Source organism: Silurus aristotelis (assembly GCF_946808225.1).
Source record: "Silurus aristotelis genome assembly, chromosome: 17".
NCBI classification, from domain to species: Eukaryota; Metazoa; Chordata; class Actinopteri; order Siluriformes; family Siluridae; genus Silurus; species Silurus aristotelis.
The window spans coordinates 20,400,955-20,424,778 of NC_139590.1; the positions used below are offsets into that span (position 1 = coordinate 20,400,955).

Below are 23,824 nucleotides of genomic sequence, written 5' to 3' on the forward strand. Positions count from 1 at the left end.
TATCATTATTCTTATTGTCATTCATAAAACAAGACCTAATAACTAAACTTTATCAGAATCACTACCTTACATTTTAATATTTTGCCCATCAATGTGTGTTAAATTATTGAATATCAATTGTCTATTCCCTTCATTTCATGGAGTCATTTTACAGTGGGGTTTCTATCCGGTCAGATCTCAGCCGTTGCATCACGTAGTGCCGGGGACAATTCATTGGCTTTTGGTAGCTTTGCGGCTAACCGATCCGTACCAAAAACACAATTCGTATGTGTGCAAATGCGTCTACTTCCTGTCTGAAGTATGTCGAAACAATTTACGGTTTCGCGTATTTACAATACTGTACTGGTTGACTCTCCCTGATCCGTACCAGAAACAGTTCTTTACTAGTGATTCTCTTGATATAAACACAAATTTTCTGTGAAGTAGAAGCATTTGCGCACATCTTCTTCTTCTTCTTTTGGCTTTTCCTATTAGGGGGCGCCACAGCGGATCATCCGTCTCCATACCCCCCTGTCCTCTACATCTGCCTCTTTAATCTCAGCTACCTGCATATCTTCCCTCACCACATCCATAAACCTCCTCCTTGGACTTCCTCTTTTCCTCCTTCCTGGAGGCTCTATCCTCAGCATCCTCCTACCGATATACCCCATGTCTACCTTTCTCCTCTCCTTCATATCAGCTACCTCTCTCCCTTTACCTGTCATAGTACCCACATTTAAAGTACAAACCTCCACTCTCCTCCACTTCTCCTTTCCCTGCCGTCTCTGTAGACGTCTTCTTCCTCTCCTTCTCCTCCTTTGGCCAACAGTAGCCCAATTTCTACTGGTACCTTGTTGGCTAACGATACCTGTGGCGGTCATTGGTAACCCGGGCCTTGACCGATCAAGTATTAATTTTTCTTTCGTGATCCGCATATACGATTTGGCACAGGTTTTACACTAGACGCCCTTCCTAATGCAACCCTCCCCGTTTATCCGGGCTTGGGTCCGGCACTAAGAGTGCACTGGCTTGTGCAACCCTAATGGCTGGGTTTACACACATGCTCAGTACAAATAACGTTTCCGGTACGGATCGAGTAGGAACAGGCTTCATATCCATGGTGCTCGAAACTGTTTATTTTTTTAACCAATCAGATTGCAACGTGTTTACGCCAAGGCGATCTAGCAGGCATCCAATAACGTTGACATTTTCACGTCCTTTGGATTGATGGTCAGAGCTCGCAAACCGCATCTGTAATAACCTGCACAAGCTCAAATATGTTCATTGGGATTTAATAACTGTTTATTTATTTATTTATTTATTGGACAATGGCTGATCAAGAAGAAACTGATTTGGTCACAGATACATTTACAAGAAAAGCTGGGCATTGTAAGGAAAGATCCAAAACAGCGCCAAGATTTTTCATGAACCATTGATAATTTTGGGTTCTCGTTCCTGTAGAAGTTACACAACACACAATTCCCCGTAAATCCCCAGAAAAAAACGTGCTGCACGGAAAAACATGCAAGGAAATTGACGCTTTCTGCTAGAGATGATGTATGCAGATGGTGCAGTTGTGGCTACAGTGAAAGGAGACTTGTTGAATTGTGTTCATTGGTTTTCTTGCTTTGGTAATGACATTCATTTTCGCTGTGATGCAGCGATCTGTCATGCTGCGTTTCTCTTTAATATTGATGGTTTCTAGAGCCGTGGCATCATAATGATGGTATTAAGAGGTGGATTGAGTCAAATAGGACACACACTGAAAGCCTATTTGAGAAATCTATGGCCTGCAACTGACAAAACTATTGGCTTACAAATATTCTCTTCTTTTGAAAGTTCTTTTGTAAACTTGTTTGTATACATTTTGGTCTAAAATATAATAGAATGTAAAACAACACATTTATTAATTTTTGAGAGACAGTATATAACTCAAACAATAGATACGAATAGTATACAAGTAATTCCTTTGTGACACACAGCGCCCTCTGCCGTTTGAAATTATTTAACGCATTTAAATAAACAACCCCTAATGGGAGAAGCCGAAAGCGTATATATATATATATATATATATATTAACAAAAATACAATAGGGGCTACGAAATCTTTAGATGTTTTATTACGTATATGTTTATTTGTAATACAGTGATCTTTGTGACTGATATGAGTATACTGGATTATAGAAGTACACAAGAAAAAGTTATTGGCAGCGGTGGGATTCGAACCCACGCCCCCGAAGAGACTGGAGCCTTAATCCAGCGCCTTAGACCGCTCGGCCACGCTACCTGTAGAAGCCGCTGTGGAATCTTCTTCACATCTCAATATTTTGGGTGAAAATCAATGAACTTTTTTCCAAAGGGGTCCACTATTAATTTTCTATTTCTTTAGACATTTCTGACAATCTGCATAAATAGAATAAATAATAAAAAATGTAATAATGCAATGAGATCATTTTCCATATTTTCCATTGTTACAGGTTTATTACCTATAAATATTTCACATTAAAAGGCAAAACTACACAAGGATTGTGGAAATGAGAACAAATGAGTCCAATTTAGAAATTTCTGTAACTGAAGAACCAGATGATGTTAGCAGACTGTCACAATCCCACAGCCAAACATGGAGGTGGCAGCTTAATGGTTTGGGGTCGTTTTGGAGCAAAGAAGTTTGGAGACTTATTACTGGATTACAGAACCAACATGGCAACCATTCCATGCTTCCACACCACGCAATTTCCTTTAATCGGAATCAACTTCACCGTACAAGCGAACAATGGGCCTAAGCAAACATCTAAACTCTGTAAGTGTTAATTAGAGAGCAAACAACATAAAGAGCTGCCCAGTTACCGCACCTACATCCTATTGAACTGCTCTGGGATGAACTGGATCTCAAGTTTAGAAAGAACAGATCTCCAACTAGTGACTAACAGTTTTGGAGGCATGTATTTTAGCTGATTTCATGAGCGTCTAAAGCTGTTATTTCTGCTAAGGGAGGATTTTTCATTGTAAATTAAGTGGAACATCTGGACATTTGTTTGGTCAACTGACCTCTTCAGTTACATGACCTAGTTTTTATTTTGCCATAGAAACCAAACGAACACGTATCTCTCTAAACGATAAAGGACGAGGTGTTTTGACCGAGATTTGGATGAACCTTACTTTGAGGAAACGGGTAACTTCTCTAGCATGCATTTTCAAGAACACAGGAACAATCAGTGCCACTCGGATAAGAATGGTTTCCTTTTTTATTCAGGTTCCTCCCTCATATCAACCCATTCACCACTGGTTTGCTCATTATGGATAAATTAATAAGGAACACGCTTAGGAACAACTAATAGGAACTTATAGGAACTAAACAAATGAAGCCGAACTGAAGGCAAAAGTAAAAATAAATAAATAAAAAAAGTATGAAACAGCAGATTACGCATTTGTTCAGTAATTCACGAGGTTTTTATTTAAACATCAAAGGTGGTCATTGTGAAACTGGTTCCATGTAGTTTGGCCACAAAGTCCATAAAAGCTCTACACACACAAAAGGTACAAACAACAGTGTATAAAAGTACAGACAAAACAGTACACGTACATGTTACCACCGAAGTAAAAAAAAAACAACCAACCAAAAATATCCAGATATTGGCATCTCTCTGGCACGCTGTTAATATACTTTGGTGCCTTTTCATTGATGGATGGAGCAGTAAGAACGTGACAAACAGCAGACACCAACTAGCGGCGTGTGCCAAGTGCATCTCAATATAATATAAAATGGTCAATCAGTGCAGATACAAGGAAAGGCTTATAAATACACTGACCACGCTGAAGCCACACGTGCTTGGGATCGACCCCCTCCACCTATTTACACTGAAAGACAGAATGTTGCCAAATCTTACAAAAAAACTCATCTGCATCAGTGTATTCATTAAATACTTTTTTATTAAAGAGATTAAAAGCATAGTGTGGGAATGAAGGCTAGTGTGAAGGAGTGGGTTTGGGCTGACAGACAGGAGGCAAGACTCGACGCGAGTTGGTCTTCACCCACGGGTGCTCCATGACGCTCTTCAGAGGCAGACGCATGGAGGGGCTGTGTCGCAGCAGCTTGGAGATCAGATCCCGGGCGCCTTCTGAAACCATTTTGGGAAACTGGAGATCCACCTACGAAACGCAAACCCAAGTTAAAGTTGTGGTTCTGGGTATTTGATTTGAAAACGATTGAAAAAGGCGGAGTCGTACCTTGGTGATGCGTTTGTACGTTTCCGAATGGCTGGCCGTCTCGAAAGGAGGATTCCCCACCAGACACTCGTAGCACAGCACGCCGATGCACCACAGATCCACCTTCTCGTCGTGAGAGTGCCCTTCGATCATCTCGGGGGGAAGATAATCCAGAGTGCCGCACATGGTGCGTCGTCTGCACACACAATCATAGAACAATGTTTACGCAGTGCATCAATCAACGTTTTCAAATCAAAGTTTTCCACAGAGATGTTGATCTACCGTAGCGACGGCGCATGGACGGACCAGCCGAAGTCGGCGATCTTGAGCTCTCCTCTGAAGCCCAGCAGCAGATTCTCCGGTTTGATATCGCGATGGATCACTTTCTTCTCGTGGCAGTACTGAAGAGCATCCGCGACCTCCTCCATGAACTGCGTGGACATGCAACACAAATGTTTCAAAAATAGCTACGTGCTGCGAGCGAATGAAGCGGTAAAAAGAATGGAATCTGACCGTGGCCGTGCGCTGATCACTGAAGCGGCCGCAGCGCTGCAGCTCTTTGTACATCTCTCCGCGCGGCGCGTATTCCAGGACGAGGAACACGCGCGATGAATCGTGGAAGTAGTTGTAGAAACGCAGGATGTTCGGATGCCTACGTGCAAGAAGAAAAGAAGAAGAAGGGATTATATGGGATTTTGGAGCATCGCATTCCACATTTAGTCCCAATTTGCTCTTATAATTCCCTCCATTCTTCTAGGAAGATGTTCCACTAGATGGTGGAGTGTGCTTATGGATATGTGTGTTCATCAGCCTCAAGGGTATTAATAAAGGCAGGCACTGGTGTGTAGATAAGGAGACCTGGGGTGCAGTCAGCATTCACATTAATCTCAAAGGTGTTCAGTAGGGATGAGATGAAGCATGTAAACCAGATCTTCAAGGAGCTCACAACAGTTTTGAAAAGAACCACATATCGCAGAAAAGGTCAGGTGACCCAATACTTTTGTCAATGTGCACGTCGAAATCGGATCAACGTCGCATGCAGGTAATCATGAAGCTGCTTTCCCCTGAACGCTTTTAACAGCTCAAAGATTATTTTAAATGAAAGAACAACAGCTACCTGAGGTGGGACTGGATTTCGATCTCTCTCCTGAGCTGGTGCTCCACTCCTTCCTTTTCCATCTGGGATTTAAAGAGCACCTTCAACGCCACGATAACCTTCAGCTTCTTTTCACGAGCCAGATACACGTTCCCGAACTTGCCCTTTCCAAGCGGCCGACCAATATCAAAGTCCTTAATCGAGAACTTCCTGGGGGGTGGGGGGAAGACAAATTTATACCATAGACAACAAATTCATAAACTGATAAATGAACCTGTTCAGATTCGACCAGGTAACAGCTATTAGAGCAGTAAAAACGAAGATCTAAACAGGCGGACTCTGGCATGGCTTGGTTGGAATGAAGACCCGCACCTTTGTCTAACACAAAAAACTGGACCCTCCTGCATTAGAGGAACCCAAAATAACACCAGGCTCAGTTTCTAGAGGCTCCTAGAAGAGATGGATATACTTATGGAAATTATGGCATTACGGAATCAGCAAGTTGCGTAAATACAAAAAATAATAATCTAGTATTCATGATTTGCACGTTTGTTACAGCCTCGTCCAAGCATTTCTGCAAGCTTTTGCACAAATTAAGCACAGATGTGCTGTTACTCCACATCTGCTTTCTATAGATTCATCTTCAGATCCATGGTCAACCACCTGAAGGAGCACATGGTTGCTGACTGATAATTATTACTACTTCTACACAGATGCAGAACTTACTTCTGTGAAATGGGTTTCACTGGGACTCGGCCAGGACCAGCACCTTGAGAAAAAGAAATAAATAAATATCAGTCAGAGCTCTAGCACTGGGTTGTATGGTTTCTTCCATGGAAATCAGGATTACCAATGACAGCGCCAGGGTTCATCTCGTCTCTATACGGTCCGACTGTCTGTCGAAAGCAAACAGAGAACAATTTAACCCTTCGGACGAAGTCATTTTCCAACAACTGCTGCTGCATCATCATAAGTCATAATAAAGGCTCAGGCGAGGGAATTCACACAAAGAGAAAAAGATGATTCTTCTGCATACAAAAGCTCCGCATCAAACCTGATCTAATGCTCAGTGTATATACACGTTATGCTCATATATCAAGCTGCTGGGCCCTTGAGGAAGGCCCTTAACCCCAGGATGATCCCCCAAATATAAATAGTGCCTTGTTGCTATCATTTTTTTTATGTTTTTTAATAAATAAGCATCCCTGCACCTTTGGACTGATGGAATATTTGCAGTTTTATATACCGTCCACAAACTGTACAGTCATTGTCTATCTATATTTTATTCATTTCTTTTATTTATTATAATTTTATACAACAAGTACACAAAGACTGATGACTGAGCAGCAGTCAGACCCACCTCTAGTCCCCATTCTCCTTGTTTTGCTCTTACCTGTGTAAGGAGGCTTCTGGGCTCACGGTTCTCCTTATTCTAAACAGAAAAACACATAAAATACGAAATCAACGCGCTCAATACGAACCACATCCACAATAACGCTGTTTCCCTTCCGCCATTTTGTAACGTCTTCGTTTAAATCCCTAAACAACTAACAGCAGGATTATTCCCGCTTCCACAATAACCCGAGACGCGACTCATCACTCTGTTCATATTAATATCGCAATGAATTACCTGCATGTTCCCAAAAAGTTATTTAAAATTAAAACTTAAAAATAAAAATGTATTTTCTCGATATAGCGGCACCACTTTCTCTCGACTACCGTCTGTGTTCTTCCTCGGACAAACCGCCAACAGGTTCAAAACGAAAGACGTCACTTCCGGCTCTCTGTGATTGGCTGGTGTACTTCCTGGTAAAATAAATCGCAATCCGATCGTCAGTATATATATAAAACATTACATTTATATATTTTATATAATATGAAATATATAAAAATTAGTAATGCTGTGTTAAGATAAATTGATTATATTTATACTTTATTAAATTTGCACAAGTGATTATTGTATTAAACACAAAAAAAGATATGAGATATTTAAAAATGATGAAGATATAAAAAAAATGTTTGCTTAAATATATTTACTGAAGTAAAAAAACCCAAAAAAAACCCAAATTACTTAATAAATGAATTCAGCAGATTTAATAGATATTTGGCAAGTGCGTTTTTATAAAATTTGTATTTGCGAAAGTTGTTATTTAATTTGTGCAGGAACTGTGCTATTTAATACTTAAAATACCACTATTAATAATAATAATGCGAATACTGCTATAATCACTTAAATAATAACAATAATAATAATAATTATAATTATAATAATGTATTTACATTTACAATGAATATAATCACAGGGGCCTTGATATTGTTTATGAAGCATCTAAACAACTACAAGCTGCTTCCTATGATGTACAAGAACACTGCATTCGATAGTGAAAAAAATACTTTAATTCTTTGTATAAGAACAATAACAACATTTTGAACTACGGGTTTAGTATTCAGAATTATTCAGAACACATTTACTCGTTAAACCTACTGCATATTACTGACTATACAGTGTTGTTCTGTGATGCTGATAAATGCTGAACCTGTAGGTATAGAATTCGACACATTCCGATCTCCGACTTGCAGGATTCAGGGTAAAACCCTCAGCATTATACAGTTTAATACAATACAGATCTAAGAAATGTGCCTACATATAATTCTCTTAAATACTGTTCTAATCATTAACAAGTGTGACCCCTGGTTAAGTGATGGTACTGAGCTATGATGGTTCTGAGCTCAGGAGTATCCAATCCAAAAATTTGTTGTTGATGCATGTGTCATTTGATCTGTTCTGATAATGCGAACACCATATCGGGAAGCAGGACGCCTTCAAACCTTCACATCGGCTTCTTTTTCAGGCCGAACACAGCGATGATGAGTATCAGCTCACACAGGCTAGGAATGACACTGTAAAAAAAAAAGAGAAAGGGATCTTTTGTACTTAAACTCAGCACTAAAAAAGTGGTGTAACTAAACATTATGACATAATGCATTATGATGCAAATGCAAATTAGCATCCTATTAATTAATCATTTAATGTAGTTATGCTCTTTGTATACCAAGGTCCCAATCGGTGAACCCCAATCAGTAAAAAAAAAAAAACAGACAATGGTCACATGATCGAGTCCATTTATTAAGAGGCCTGCCTCAATACCGGGAATCAACTGTACCTTTGAACTGACAGTTAGCTCTGGATCACAAAATCCGACACACATTAAAGGTTATATGATTAGACAAATACAATAAATGTGTTAAAAAGACGACTTCGGTAGCTTTTACAGGACACTAGCGCAATTCTGCTGTGATCCACAGAGCACAAGAAAAAAGCAGCTGGATGCGGGCAGTTTAGCTGACTTTGGAGCTCTATCTCTGGTTAAAAATGGTGCCTCTTGCAGTCATATGAAGTAATAATTCTTATTTGTTTCAGAGTATACAAAAAATGCACATTGTTCTACAAGTAGTATTTTCTGTGGAAAAAAGTATTTAGAATTATCTGTGAATCAAATTGAACTGAATTGTGATAGCAGTATCGTGATCCAAATCCAATGAAAACATATACAATAAACTTTTTCAGTGACTTGTATTGCTCTTGCTGACCTGCAGAATGCGAAGATTATCCAGTAAACCCAGCATTCCCACTGCTGGAAGACGAAGAAAGATAAAGAGACGGATGCACTGCAGTGACACACCATAGCTGGAGAGACAAGCTCAGGAAAAAAATACCTCATGGCTAACTCATGGGAAACCACACATTCAGGTTATTTAAATTTCCAGGCAACCAACACACGATCTAATAATTGTTATAAAAAACACAGTGTTTGTGCAGAAAATAGCGACGTTTGCTTGGAAAAAAGGCATGTATGTGCCTTTAGATGACATAAGTAAGGATACATAGCACTCCTTGGTTACTGTTGAACATTGAGACACCGGAGAAGAATCCAAACAATTCGATGGCGAATAGAAAGAGAGTTACCGATAGAGAAATAATCAACCTGAGAACAAATAAAGAACATATACCTTTACTTCTGCGGATAAAACTTGTCACCATGGATTCAAGCTAACTAACATTATACAACCAAATAAGAAAGGTGGAGCAGATTGACATTATTTAAGGCATAAAACAAAATGAAATCAAAAAGCCATATTTGAATACACAATAAAGCTTTTATTTTGCTACTATAACCGACTATTGTGAACATATCTCCATCAGAAGAACTTGAGCCTGCCAGCCTATTAACATTCGTAGCTCAACTATGGGTCAAAAAATACATTTGGCCCCAAAAATTAAATTTTTTTTTTCTTAGTCTTTACATGTTGAAACAGGGTCACCAAATACAAACAGTACTATAACTTGTAAGAGAAATGGTTCTGAGCATCACTATGAACACTGCCTGCACTGCCACGTTGCCTATTTGTGGTGAATTCATTTTGAACTCCAAACCTGCAACTCTTTTATTATCCATCCTGTCCTTGTTATTTACTTCATAGAGTAAGCAGAGGGGCAGCATGACCCCTGCCCCAATGGGTCTCAATTAGATTGCAGTTCCAATTTTTGTCTATTATGTGCAATAAAAACTATGGATTTCAGTGGGGCAGTGACCATGGTGGCCCATGTTTGTGCAACATCTAGAATCAATGGAACATAACCTTATATGATCTGACCAGTTACATTATTAAATTGTTAGTATTTTTATTGACTTTAAAATCAGCTGTCAATGAGAATGTGGTAAAGATTAACATTTGTTAAACTGCTGACAGACAGCACACGGTAAAGCTCTGCGTTTCCAACCCCTATAGACGGGCTACCACTGAAATTCAATATTGTAATTTTACCGGTTGTCCTCGGTGGTGTATTGCTCCTCTGTGAAGTCCAGCGGTAAGCATGATTTCACATTGTTTCCCTGTAAAACACAGAAATGTTGCGCTCTGGGTTCCATTGATGAATTCATGTATGAAATATAACATGAATAACATCAGCTCTGACAGTAGCTCCAGCTGCAAGGTATATAACAGGTGTATTCAGTAGCAATAGCTTACACAGGGTTTTTGTACAGGATTGGAAAATGTGTTTTTCTTTGATACGGTGAAGTTTTCTGTGAGATGTTTATTCAGCATTTATAGGAAGGTGTCTCCAGTGTCAGTGGTTTGAATTGTTTAGAAAAAAACCTGCTCCCCCTTTTATATTTCTGTCACAGAAAAGTCCTCAGGATGGAGGCCATTAACTCTGAGGGGGGACTTTCATTGAATGACTATATACCGTATAGCTGCTATATATGTGTGTGACTATAAACTCATAAAAGTTCATCTTTCTTAAATAAATCTATATTGAAATCTCTATAGAAAAACATTTGGGGTCACATCAAGCCTCCCTATCATTGATCATCATCATCTTTTTCTTCTTCTTATTTTGGCTGCTCCCATTAGGGGTCACCACGGCAGATCATCTGCTTCATACTACTCTGTCCTCTACATCTGCCTCTTTCAAACTAACTACCTGCATGTCTTCCCTCACCACATCCATAAACCTCCTCCTTGGCCTTCCTCTTTTCCTCCTTCCTGACGGCTCCATCCTCAGCATTCTCCTACCAGTATACCCCATGTCCCTCCATTTGTAATCCTCATATTTGATTTGGCACACGTTTTACGCTGGATCCCCTTCCTAATGCAACCCTCCCCATTTATCCGGGCTTGGGACCGGCACTAAGAGTGTCAGTAACTTGTGTCAGTAACTTAGTCGTGTGTGTGTGCGTTTACCCGGGACCAGAAGATGGTGATCACCATCACAAGGTGAGCGGTGAGGATGAGAAACCGAGCTGGGACAAGGCTGTTTATCACTGACATGTCCTAAAAATGTCCATGCTGGTAGAAAAAGCATGATGTATACAAATAACTCAAACTGAACATATACTTGGGAAAAAAAATAACTAAACTGAAGGGAGCTAGTGAACCTATTGCGAGTGAAAAGTCAGACTTAGTATTTAACGGATTTTAAAAGATACCTGCACGTTCCTTTTGTTTCTATGCAACAAAGTAGGTTATGTAACGGTATTGAGATTTCCTTTGACCAAAGATATTTATAAATGTACAGATGGTCCACTTTATTCGCAATGAAAAATCCCCTCTTAGCATGAAGGACAGCTTTAGACACTCTTGGTATCCTGACAGTTTGTTTCTCCAAACGTTCAGCTAAGATTTTCTTCTGACCTTGTGATCCGGTTCATCGTTCACACATTGTTGTGTGGTGAATTCAGTTCCAGTTTCCTTTCACCCAGGAGAAGTCTCCAACCTTTCCTGCATCCCCAAACCATTAGGCTTCCACCTCTATGTGTGACTGTAGGGGTGAGGAAGTCTGCTAACATCTTCTCTCCTGTTCTCCATCTTAGATTAGTTCTTATGTAAGAGCCAAAAAAGTCACAGAACTTTCTTCCAGTTATTCACTGTCCAGTTCTTTTGCATAGACACAAAAGGAACATGCATGTGTCCCAAAAACCATAAAAGACTCACAGACACGGTATGGGATTTCCACAGTGGTTAAGATGTTACCAGACTAACCAGAAGGTCTTGAGCTCAAACAGATAGAAAGAGATACAATAAATTATAGACAAGTATATAGAAACCATAACACAATAGACAAAGTGGAGCAGAAGTGCATGATAGTTACAAACAGGAACAGGAGTATTAAGGAGACATCAGTGGGACATAGTGAGATATCAGTGTGAGAAAAGTGCAGTGTTTAGTAGTGTGATGGTTTTTGGAAAAGAAAATCCATAAGTTACAGTGGATTTCTTCCGAGGAGTAAGTTATGGTGCTCCTGTCCATGTAGTGAACTGATAGATAAAGATCTATGTAGATCTGAAACTCACCAGGTTAGATTGCAGTGGAGGTTAGAGTTATACCTGTTTATCACTCCTTATCACATATAAAGTTTGTCTTACCAGGGATCAGGCAATAAGCGTCTCTCCTACACGTTACTACAGCAACACTGTTTTACTCGTTGTTAATGTGGTCGATGTGATCACTATCGCCACCTGCAGGACAGGAGAGAGGGGACGATACGACTTAAAAGTATTGGGACGCCTGACTTTTTCAGCCATATGTGGTTCTTCTCCAAACTTTTAGCACTAAGTTTGAAGGCACACGATTGTCTTTGAATACGGTATCTCCTAACTCAAACATGTTCCAGCATGACAACGTTCTAGTGCGCAAAACCAGCTCCATGTGTGGATCGGTATGAAGATCTCCTGCTATAGAGCTCCTTTGGGATGCATTGGAACACTGAATGCACCCCTTCTCACTTCACCTCCATCAATACCTGACTTTAGTAACACCCTTGTGGCTGAATGAGCACAAATCTCCACAAAATCTAGTGGAACATCTTCTCAGAAGAGTGGAGGTCACAATAAATAGAGACCCAGTGTGGAATGGGATGCTTCCAAAGGACATACCAATCTTATGGTCATGTGTCCACAAAACGTTCTCCAAATAGTGTGTTTTTGATCCGATTCCAAGTCATTTCGAAACCAATATCATTTCTTTTATGAAATGTTTTTTCTGTCATATTTTATCTTCGGTATAGTTTTTTAAAAGCCATCATTATTAATACGGATCATATTCCTGTTTAATGATCCAGAATATTTGTTAGATTTATGTGAAAAAATGATGTAATATAAACACATGCAGCTTCAAAAATCATTAATAATATAATCCATACAGAAATATATATCAGCTTCCAACTAAAGAAATGAAACCAAAAACCTAGGCTCATTTCCTTTTAATCTGTATTACAGTGTATTTTCATTTTCACCACATTTAATCAGTATTTGGTTTTCTTCTGAGGTTTTGCTGAAAAGTTCGAAGAGACATGACACGCAAGCGGAGCAGTACAAACCCATGAATTTATTCAAGAGGCAGCAAAAATACACTTTTCTGCTTATAAATTGCTTAAATATATATTAAATAAAGGGTATAAATTGCTAGGATTCAATTTGTTGCTAGGCGGATTTGAGAGGATACTGGGTGTTAGTCAGTTTTCTGTGATTGGTCCAAATAGACCTAGAATCTTATTGGCTGCTTGTTGCTAGGCAGATTTGTTCCGGGCTTTCTGTGATAGATCTAAATACAAGTGAAAGCCGATTGGGTACTTGTTGCTAGGCAGATTTGCATGCATTAAGGTATATTTTATTATGCTCTGGCCAAACTGCATCCACTAAGTGAAGTGTTTATTGTCCAAAAACGATATGTTTATAAAATACACCCTAATATATGCAAATCTGCCAAGCAACAAGTACCCAATCGGATTTTTACATGTATTTAGACCCAACACAGAAAGCCCTGAACAAATAGTGGTAATGAGTTCAAAAACAAATCTCTTTTTTAATTTGGCATGGTTCCAATAACAGCCATTACCTCATCACCTACCAATAAGAGTTAATCTGCTAGAACTAGAACGGTACACTGTGTGAACAGGACACTGCACTTGGGAAGGAGACTGGAAAGTGCTTGTCTGAGCCCAGGCATCATGTCATTTTCGCTCTTGCCATCTTCTCTCTCTGCCTCGATTGCAAACTCCACCTGCAGAAACTCGAGCGTACGCAGCTCCTTCAGCGCGTGGCAACCGCGCAGCACCAACTTCTCCGTGAGTCTGCAACCCCGCAGTCGCAAGCAACGCAGTCCGACCAGTCGGTTGAGGCAGAGCAGACCGGGATTGACCTCTCGGCCACCAAGCGTTAGCCGTTCCAGCCCTAGCCATCCATCAGCCAGGGCCAGAGCGGTCATCTGCTGCCGGCTGAACCCCTCCAGCTCCAGGTGCGTGAGGTGCGTTAGCGCATGTGGGCTGGGCGCAGTGCAGCCCTTCAGTCCTGCCACAGTCACGCGCAACATGTCGCGCAGCTCCAGATGCCGCAGGCGCTCCCACGAGCTCAGGCTCTTTAAGTGATGGTCCGTGAACGATGGCACGTGGTTGAGAATTAGGGTTTCGAGAACGCTACCGCAGGAAGAGCTCGGAGATTCTTCTCCGGGCTCGGTCTGCTCAGTTTGAGCTGGCTTTGCGGAATTATGGATAAAAAAGCCAGGAGGGACCTCGCAGCTGTGCAGTTCGAGTACCTGTGAAGTAAGCATGCACGAAAGCTTTTATTATGGACACCGGGGAAGTTTTACATTTTACTTGAGCGCTAAAACAGATCATAAATCCAATCACATAACTCCATTTTATCACATTATTCCAAAATTCTTTGGGAATTGTTGACCCCGTGGCCCTTGTCAGGACATGCTATATGCTATATACCTGTAGGCTGGGAGGTAATAAGGAGCAGTTGTGCAGGCCGCGGAGGTCCGTACGAGTAAGAACGAGTCTGCGGAGTCGAGGGCATTTCGAGCTCAGAGTTTGTAGCCACGGCTCTGAGAGGAACGATCCTCCACGTGCACTCTGCAGCAACCCACGCAGGTTTAGAGTCCTTACGCCGCGTCCCAGATACTGCCGCAGTAAGGTCCAGAGCACCCGCGAGCTCACCTAACGCACACACAAACACAAGCTTGCGAGTGGTAGCTCAGTGGTTAAGGTTAAGCTGGGTTAATGATCGGAAGGTTGGAAGTTCAAGCCCCGGTATCGCCAAAGCTGCCACTCTTGGGCCCTTGAGCAAGGCCCTTAACACTCTATGCTCCAGGGGTGAGAATTAATAAAATAATAATAATAATAATAAAGGAGAGAACATCTTACCTGTTTCCATGTGGAAAGGTCCACAGTTCTCCAGAGTGTCTGGTCTTTGATTAAAGCTCTCCATCGCTTACACACTCTACACATCAAGACACAACCAAAGTCATACTCAATTTTCACAAAACTCAAAAAAACAAACAAACAAACACTTGGCTTGGTGACACCTTTAGATCAACATGCACATGGACAAATATTGATGCTTTATGGAAATGTATGTTTTTTTTCTTACTGAAACCAAACTCAACATAGAGCACAAACACAAAATATTCTTGTAAATGTTTTAAAGTAATTATGGTGTTTTAAATTACGGAAATCATCAGGACACCAAACAGAACTTTTGCTATGTTTCCACACGGACGGTTTTAATTGCCGGATGTGGGCATTATGGCGGTTTTGGTGCTTGAGCTTTGGAGCATCAGTAAAACAAATGTTTGGTGATTAAAAATTATGGAATTATTATAACAGTTGTGTGTGTGTGTGTGTGTATATAGTACAGTACTGTCAAGTTTATTTCTATAGATCTTTTCACAACAGACATTGTGTGTATATATACATATGTATATATGCATTTACAAATGCATCATATATATTACATAATAGTATATAATTAATAAAAACTAATTTTTATATTCATGCTTTACTTGTAAATGTGAATACAGCTGTAGAAAATAGATTTTATTTACCAATTCTGAAATCTGGAAGCAAAAACATTAACGACATATTTAAATATTATATTTCTTATTTTACCTTCCATTGCGAATAAGTTCCTTAACATTTAAATAGGATAAAATCTCGATAAGGATATTTTCAGGGAAAAAGTCTAGACTGCAAACTCTCATGTCGGCCATCTTAGTAAATAAAACGCCTCTGTGACCGGAAATAGATGCGGAAGTAATGAATTTGTTTAGTGATTTCGAAGTCACAACATTAAACAACAAATCTTTGATCTAAATACGAACAGGCAAAAAAATTATAATTGGATGATTGCGTGTTTATGAATAATGTTACTGTATTTTAGAAAAAGACACCAAAAACAAAGAAACTGAGCACCATGCGCATGCGCACTTGGAGAACCAGTCGCGCTGATCTCCACTCTGTTTTGTACCGGAAGTGTGTTGCGGATTTGGTTTGTCGATCAGCTATAGTACAGCTTGTTTCTTCTGTGTTGACGCTGCGCGCTGTGACCGGGGAGCCTGTGACGGTCCTGCGGGGGATTTATATATCTATATTTATACTTAATTATATATGTATGCGTAAAAACAATGGCCGGTATTAAAGGTGAGCAAAAATGATGTAATATTTGGATTTTAATTGTTAATAAAAGCGTGGAGGCGCTGAACCAGGTGTGTCGGTTGAAGCTCTTTAGCTTGGTTGCTACGTGCCGCGGTTGCTACGCTAAACGAGCGAGTAGCATTACTATACAATAACAAAGATTTTCCTTTTATATATATTATTATATATAACATTTATGCACTTATAAGAGCGAGAATGTTATATTTCAGTCAGTTATAAAAACAACCCGAAGGCTTCCATGATCAGCGCGTTCATGTGACTATCGCTGTCGCTATAATCGAGCCTTTATTAATCCATTTATTATTAATATAAAGTAATACAATGAACGCAGGAATATTTAGGATTGACATATAAATGTATGTACAAGCAGATATAAGGTCACGTTATTAATTAAATGTTTTACTAAGGCTTAAATTTATTGTAATATAAAAACAGGATCTCAGACGGCAACCGGATTTACTTCGGCTTTTTCCGGCATTCCGGAAATAGCCGATCTGATAGACACTGTATAAATGGGAATGCTCTTAAAAAAGCCTATTTACAAATATAGTTTTAAAGTACATGGAAATAAAATATAATGCATTAGGGGAGATTGAGGGACAATTTAGTTTGATTTAAATCAATAAATCTAGTTAATATTATACGTGTTTGAATGTTGTACTAAGGTTTAAATGTACTGTAATATAAACACAGGCTCACAGACGGCAACCGGATTTACTTCGGCTTTTTCCGGCATTCCGAAAATAGCCGATCTGATAGACACTGTATAAATGGAAATGCTCTTAAAAAAAAGGCGAAAAGCCTTTTTACTGTATATAGAGAACAAAATATAGTTTTAAAGAAATCTCATGCATTAATGAAGATCAAGGGACAATTTGGTTTGATTGAAATGAATACATCTAGTTATTTATTTATTAATTTTTTTGAAAAATATATGAAATATATCACGCATTTCGTGAGATTTGGCACAATTGGTTTAAGATTAGTGATTAAAAATGAATAAACGTACTTATTATGCACATCTTTGCTTCTTTTTTTTATTAAGTCGACCCTTTTTGTTTACATCGTGAAATGTAATAACTACGTCGTGTTCCCAGTGTAAAAATGCTCAATTTAGTCAGCCTACATAATGTGAAAATGACTTTACAATACTACCGATCGCTATTTGATCCCCAGCCGGGAGGGCTTTCGGTTACGTCAGTGGTCATTTCAGGGTGATTTGCTGCAGAATCATGTGACGCATCATATGAGTGATACCATTTTCTTTTTTTAAACAAGTTTATCCTCTCCAGTTTGTTCACAATGTCATGCAACGTCTGTATTGGCATTAATATATATTTGCTTGTTTGTTGCATAGAAACAAAACATGCAGGTGTCTCTCAAAAATTGTAAAACTATTAACACACTATTTCCAAAAGTATTGGGTCACCTGGTCATATGTACGGTATGTGATGTTTAAGCATCGCATTCCACATTTAGTCCCAAGTTGCTCTTATAATTCCCTCCACTCTTCTGGGAAGATGTTCCAGTAGATTTTGGAGTGTGCTTATGGATGTTTGTGTTCATCAGAAACAAGGGTATTTTTACGAAAGGCGGGTACTGATGTGTAGGTGAGGAGACCTGGGGTGCAGTCAGCGTTCACATTCATCCCAAAGGTGTTCAGTAGGGATAAGATCAGAGCTCGATAGCAGGCCACTCAAGATCTTCCTCTTCGAAGCATGTAAACCAGATCTACAAGATTCTCACTTTGTGCATGGGGCATTGCCATGCTGGAACATGTTTTGGGTTTCCACGTTCAAGTGAATGCAATATTTTATTACAGCGCATCTAAAGACGTCCTATAACAGTTTGGAAAAGAACCACATATAGCGGGAAAGGTCAGGTGACCCAATACTTTTGGAAATAGTGTGTGTATATATAAGTAGATTCAGTTGAAATGATGGCAGAAAAAAAAACCAAGCTATAGAATGTCCAGTAACTCTACAAAACAAATAAAAAATACTATGGGTTGAGCAATTTAACAGGAAAGCCAGAGAGACAATTCAGCTTTCACGCCATCTTTTGAAAAGGTTGCCACATCTTTTTTTTCTGCCACAATCAATAAGGCTGATTCATGGTTTGTCGTAAAAAGCCCTAAGTCAACATTTTTAGAACGAGGCTTGAAATATTAGAATCCATAAAATATTGTTGCAGACACCTGACCAAACCACAAATGAACATTCGAGTAGACATATTATGCAAAGTTGTATATAAAAAACCTACAGTGTGCCAAACAGCTTTCGAGTCAGCATCCGGAATGATTGGTGCAGGTGTGTAACCAAAATTAGCTAACCGATACCGCAGTTTGCGCTAATAATATTACTCCTTCCTGTACTTTCTTTAAACACAAATTGGTGGAAATGCTCGGTTTTCTGTGTGCGACAAATAGGCTGGCTAACGAATAAAGCGGGGGAGGGGGGCAATCCGAACTACCCTCTGGAATGCAACTGTCCGCCGTTCCTTCAGTTCCCTGCTAAGAACTTTAGTTCCCACCTGCATTTTTTCCCCATTTTAAAAACTGAACATGAGACAACTTCCTTTAAGCTTTGTAGCCTATGGTCAGGTGATCGTCCTTCTGCTAAACAACTTCTCAGAAACCATTCACTGAGGCACCAAGAAGTCATTGCTGAGAGAAACAGCTACAATTGTATGATGACTGTATTTAGAATAAGGCAATAATTATATGTCCTATAAAACGGCTAACTGTCTTGTTTCATCTCCATCTCCAGCCCTGATCAGCCTCTCCTTTGGAGGAGCCATTGGCCTCATGTTTCTGATGCTTGGCTGTGCCTTGCCTGTGTATAAGTAAGTTCTAAAATACTAATGCTCGAGAGCGTTTACAAATCGTGCTTCTAATAATGAAAGGATAAAGTTGTAAGCGTTGTGTTATTGTGTCTCCACAGTGAATACTGGCCGCTTTTTCTTCTCTTCTTCTACATCCTGTCTCCTATCCCGTACTGCATCTCTCGGCGCGTGGTGGACGATACAGACTCGGCGAGTAACGCCTGCAAAGAACTGGCCATTTTCCTCACCACAGGGATCGTCGTGTCTGCCTTCGGACTGCCCATCATATTCGCACGTGCCAGCGTGGTAAACATGGCTGCTTTACGTTCACGTCACTATCGCTCAACTCGGGCACATGCTAACGATCAGTTACATGCACATGACCAATCAGAATCAAGCATTCAACAGCGCAGTACTAACGAGCTATAATCCTACACCATCGAGGCCTTGTCAGCATTGTGTGTGTTTAGCGTAAATTTTTTCGCGTCAATAATTCCTGATTTTCGTATATGCAGATCGCCTGGGGGGCCTGCGCCCTCGTCCTGACAGGAAACATCGTGATCTTCGGCACCATCCTGGGCTTCTTCCTTGTCTTCGGATCGAACGACGACTTCAGCTGGCAGCAGTGGTGAAGCGGAGAACTGTTTTTAATCGAAACCTACATCCTTCCCGTGGCGGTCGCCGCGGCGGTCCTTCTTGTCGTCTTTATTATTTATAGTGACTGGCCATCCGTGTTAAGAGGAAATCAGTGCAATAAGTTGTCACTGGGATCGGTTCGACCTCAGAAATCTCTTTTATTTTTTGCTTTTTATTCTGTGCATTAGCAGCATTTTTTTTGTTTGTTTTTTTTGTTTTTGTTTTTTGCAGGCATGATCAATGCTTTCTCTACAGAATGTAGAATGTATAATACCAGGGAAAAAAAAAGGCTAAAGTGGCTAGATAATTTCTCAAAGTCTGCAGTTAGACCGAATCGCGGACGCTGTCATTCGCAGCGCATCTTTTAGATTAGCCTTTGACCCCGTGAATCTGCCGTGTAATATTTAAAAATCGCTTTTTCGCATAACACGGGTTTAGTTTCAATTTACGCAGGTAAAAATGCACTGTCTGCCGGCACTATTGCTTTATAGCTAGCACGGTTTCACTGCAGCGTTCACTGCTGTTTTGTGAATAATCTCGCAATTTTGTCATCGCCAAGTCTCCGAAAAGGATGTTTGAGATAAAAAAAATAAAATGGGGGGGGGGCCAAAATAAGAAAAAGTTGTGTACAGGAGCTACAAGCACAAAGGGCTGACAAGTAACTAAGCGCCGACTAGCATCAGGTTAACCGTCTTCTGAAATCACCGATTTGACTTCAAATGGCGTCATTAAAACAAGACTATTTTGTTGTGTTGATGTATTTACGAATTTGTATATAATATACAATAATGATTAAGCGATCTTGCCCCAAAATAGCTGCCCGCTACAGTTTTCTAGCTCTGAGGTAACTTCAAAATTGGTTCAAATAAAGTAATTATTTACTTTACTGCACAGTTATGATGCTAATCCTTCTAGTCTGAATGTAGTGCACTGGAGCTGTAAGGAAGCTTAGCAAAGATTAGCAACTCTTAGCCGAGTCATTAGACCCGTTTCAAACAGTGTCATGTAGTAGCACTAGCGCCTACGCTATTTCATCCAGTTCTTAAGAGAGTCTGTATTTACAAATTGTAATATATTGAATATGATTTATAAGATCAAGTGAACTTGTTTTAAAATGGCCACCCTCTAAAGTATATAGCTGTGTGGTTACTTGGTGATTTAATATCCACAAAGGTTAGCATGATGCTATTTCCTCTAATTTAATCAAGTGCACTGGAGCTGTAAACATAAAGGGGGATCTGTATTTACAAATTTTAAAGTAATATACAATATAAGATTAAACAAAGTTGCTCCAAAATGGCCACCGATACAGTTTTCAGCTGTGAGGTAACTTTGTGTCTGCAAGAAAGTCTGTTTAAGATCACAATTGGTTAAAAACTTAATGGTTTACTTCATTGAACGGTTATCATAATGCTAATCATTCTCGTCTAATTGTAGTGCACTGGAGCTATGAGGAAGATTAGCGTCGCATCGCGTTGTGTTTATTGATCCGTGAGAAAGATTAGCAGTGTGCTAGCTGTAGATTGTAAGATACCAGCGTTTGCAACAAACTGCATTAGCACGTAATGCTATTTTTGTATAGACGTAAAGGAAATCTGCATCTAGAAATTTTAATGTCTCAAAATGTCTGCCCGTATAGTTCATGTGTTAAGTGGTAAAAAAAGTAAAAAAGTTCTTGACTGCAGCATGATTTCACTCCATCTAACCTAAATGTAGTTCATCAGAGCTGTGAGGAAGTTTAGCACAGCGTTAGCTTTTATCCGAACAGCGTGTTTTCGTAGCACTAGCACGTTAGCTGTTTCATAAAGTTCTAAACAGAATCTGTCTTTAGAAATTCGAATATTGGAATAAGTAAATGTTTCAAGATGGCCGCCCGCTATAATTTTTTAGCTGTGAGGTCATTTTGCTTCGAGGTTATGTTTAAAAAAAAAAAAAAAAAAAAAGAAGAAAAACATATTAGCCCAATGCTAATTTTTCTAGTCTAGAAGTATGACTTGAGAAAAAAAGTAAAATAAAATAAAATTACAGACTCGCTTCAGTACGTTCATATTCGCCATGTATGTGCGTTTTAAATCTTAATGTAGTAAATGGAAATAAAACAAACACTGAGGTAAAAAAAATTAGCATGGTGCTAATTATCCTATTCTAAATGTTTGCGTGGGATAGAGAGTAGCATTACGTTGTTGTTCAAGTGTGAGGTATCTTTGTGTCTTAAATAACTAGTGATTCCGTACACAGTTTAGCACGACGCTAATCCTTCTAGTCTAAATGTAGCATTCACCTGAGGTGTGAAAGATTAGCATTACGCTAGCTGCACGGTATTTACACGCGTACTATAATGAGCACATACAGAAAAAATGGCTTAAACCCAGAGCTAAGCGTGGTGATTTCGGCATTCTCAAAGCAATATGCTAATCTTGTTAGCTTTATTAGGCTTGTAGCTCTTGTGCAAACAGTAAAGAGAATCTGGATGCTGATCGTGAACTTGGCGTTTTAAAGTTGAGTTTCTTTTTAATTTCACTGTTGTTTTAATTTTGTATTTTTGTTTAGTAGCACTGACATATTTGTTACATTTATTCAGACTTTGACGTAATTTATTTTCCATATCTGTAAGAAGCTGACTGCAGATTGATAAATTATTGTATTTATTTATATGCCATTTGTCCTACAGTAAGGTCAAGTGTTACATTTCATATATCCGCCAAAGTGTACTAGCGTTCGACGCCCCCCCCCCCCCCCCAAAAAAACCACCAAGAACGACTTTTATTCACGCTAGAAATGGACACGATGCTAATGGGTCATTCTTATTGTGCGTCTTTCGAGGGAAGGTATTGGTGGGAATAAAATCAGTTCTTGGTCTCGAGAAAAAGAAACAAAAACAAAAAAAAGAAGGAATTCACACATTTCTAGTTGATCCAAAGCACTGTAAATGTTTCATTTCACATCCTTTGCTTGGTTAAGTTATATCTAGGTCTCGTATGCTGTTTAGAACTAAAAACATTGTTGTCATTGAAATGTTTTTCTTTTCTTTTTTCTTTTTCCTTTTTTTTTTATTAAATAAATGCCATTTTTTAAGCAAATACTCCAAATACTACTTTTTTTTTGTTTTAGAAACTTTACAAAAATGAATTCAACTTGAGACCTGAGCTTCAGGGTTCTTTGAGAATGAGAACAGAAGTGTGTAGAGTAATAGAGTATCTCAGGAAAATGGGAGCTCTGATACACTATATTTCCAAAAGTATTCACTCACCCATCCAAATCATTGAATTTAGGAGTTCCGATCACTTCCATGGTAACAGGTGTATAAAATCAAGCACCTGGCCATGCTGACCGCTTCTACCAACATTTGTGGAAGAACGGGTCACTCTCAGGAGCTCGGTGAATTCCAGCATGGTACCGTGAGAGGATCCAGTATTTCCACAGTCAGTAGTTAGTGGTATTATAACAAGGTGGAAGCGATTGGGAACAACTGCAACTGTCAGAGCGCATAGTGCACATAGGTCACGAACTTTCTGCAGGATCATTAGCTGCAGACCTCCAAACTTTATGTGGCCTTTGGATTAGCTCAAGAACAGTGCATAGAGCTTTGTGGAATGGGTTTCCTTGGTGGAGCAGCTGCTTTCAAGCCACTGGACTCTAGAGCAGTGGAGACGTTCTCTGGAGTGACTAATCACGATTTACTGTCCGGCAATCCGATGAACGAGTCTGGGGTTTGGCGGTTGCCAGGAAAACGGTACCAGTCTGACTGCATTGTGCCAAGTGTAAACTTTGGTGGAGGGGGATTATGATGCGGGGGTTGTTTTTCAGGAGTTTGGCTTCGGCCCCTTGGTTCCATTGAAAAGACTCTTAATGCTTCAGCAAACCAAGACATTTTGGACAATTTCATGCTCCCAACTTTGTGGGAACAGTTTGGGGACAGCCCATTCCTGTTTCGATGTGACTGCGCACCAGTGCTCAAAGCAAGATCCATAAAAACATGGATGAGAGAGTTTGGTGTGGAAGAGTCCTGACCTCAACCTGATATCTTCTCATCCAACATCATAGTCTGACCTCACAAATGCGCTTCTGGAAGAATGGTCAAAAACT

General features: G+C 39.7%; 4 protein-coding genes across 6 annotated transcripts; 1 reads left to right on the plus strand and 3 right to left on the minus strand.

The window, feature by feature from the left end:
- Nucleotides 1-3,405: 3,405 nt before the first annotated feature.
- On the minus strand, nt 3,406-7,049 carry aurkb (aurora kinase B). Its single transcript, XM_083566232.1, has 9 exons — nt 6,911-7,049; nt 6,674-6,712; nt 6,131-6,176; nt 6,007-6,049; nt 5,302-5,490; nt 4,698-4,836; nt 4,467-4,615; nt 4,206-4,380; nt 3,406-4,127 (listed from the first exon to the last, which is right to left on the minus strand). The coding sequence occupies exons 1-9, from the start codon at nt 6,914-6,916 to the stop codon at nt 3,945-3,947; spliced, it is 969 nt and encodes a 322-aa protein (XP_083422358.1). The 5' UTR covers nt 6,917-7,049; the 3' UTR covers nt 3,406-3,944.
- A 612-nt stretch (nt 7,050-7,661) lies between these two features.
- tmem107 (transmembrane protein 107) lies at nt 7,662-12,313 on the minus strand. Of its 3 annotated transcripts, XM_083566313.1 has the most exons (7): nt 12,138-12,270; nt 11,779-11,840; nt 11,029-11,133; nt 10,108-10,175; nt 9,166-9,266; nt 8,872-8,968; nt 7,662-8,181 (listed from the first exon to the last, which is right to left on the minus strand). In XM_083566313.1, the coding sequence occupies exons 3-7, from the start codon at nt 11,113-11,115 to the stop codon at nt 8,112-8,114; spliced, it is 423 nt and encodes a 140-aa protein (XP_083422439.1). In that variant the 5' UTR covers nt 11,116-11,133; nt 11,779-11,840; nt 12,138-12,270; the 3' UTR covers nt 7,662-8,111. The 3 variants fall into 3 exon arrangements, with proteins under 3 accessions (XP_083422439.1, XP_083422438.1, XP_083422437.1); XM_083566312.1 differs by lacking the exon at nt 11,779-11,840 and having other exon boundaries at nt 12,210-12,313; XM_083566311.1 differs by lacking the exon at nt 11,779-11,840 and having other exon boundaries at nt 12,138-12,279.
- An 837-nt stretch (nt 12,314-13,150) lies between these two features.
- LOC310739835 (F-box/LRR-repeat protein 12) lies at nt 13,151-15,853 on the minus strand. The gene is made up of 4 exons (XM_083566066.1): nt 15,734-15,853; nt 14,990-15,065; nt 14,558-14,782; nt 13,151-14,376 (listed from the first exon to the last, which is right to left on the minus strand). The coding sequence occupies exons 1-4, from the start codon at nt 15,832-15,834 to the stop codon at nt 13,702-13,704; spliced, it is 1,077 nt and encodes a 358-aa protein (XP_083422192.1). The 5' UTR covers nt 15,835-15,853; the 3' UTR covers nt 13,151-13,701.
- A 256-nt stretch (nt 15,854-16,109) lies between these two features.
- On the plus strand, nt 16,110-20,954 carry LOC310739845 (leptin receptor overlapping transcript-like 1). Its single transcript, XM_083566080.1, has 4 exons — nt 16,110-16,264; nt 19,048-19,123; nt 19,222-19,408; nt 19,618-20,954. Exons 1-4 carry the CDS (start codon nt 16,249-16,251, stop codon nt 19,732-19,734), a joined length of 396 nt encoding a protein of 131 aa, XP_083422206.1. The 5' UTR covers nt 16,110-16,248; the 3' UTR covers nt 19,735-20,954.
- The last annotated feature ends 2,870 nt before the right edge of the window (nt 20,955-23,824 follow it).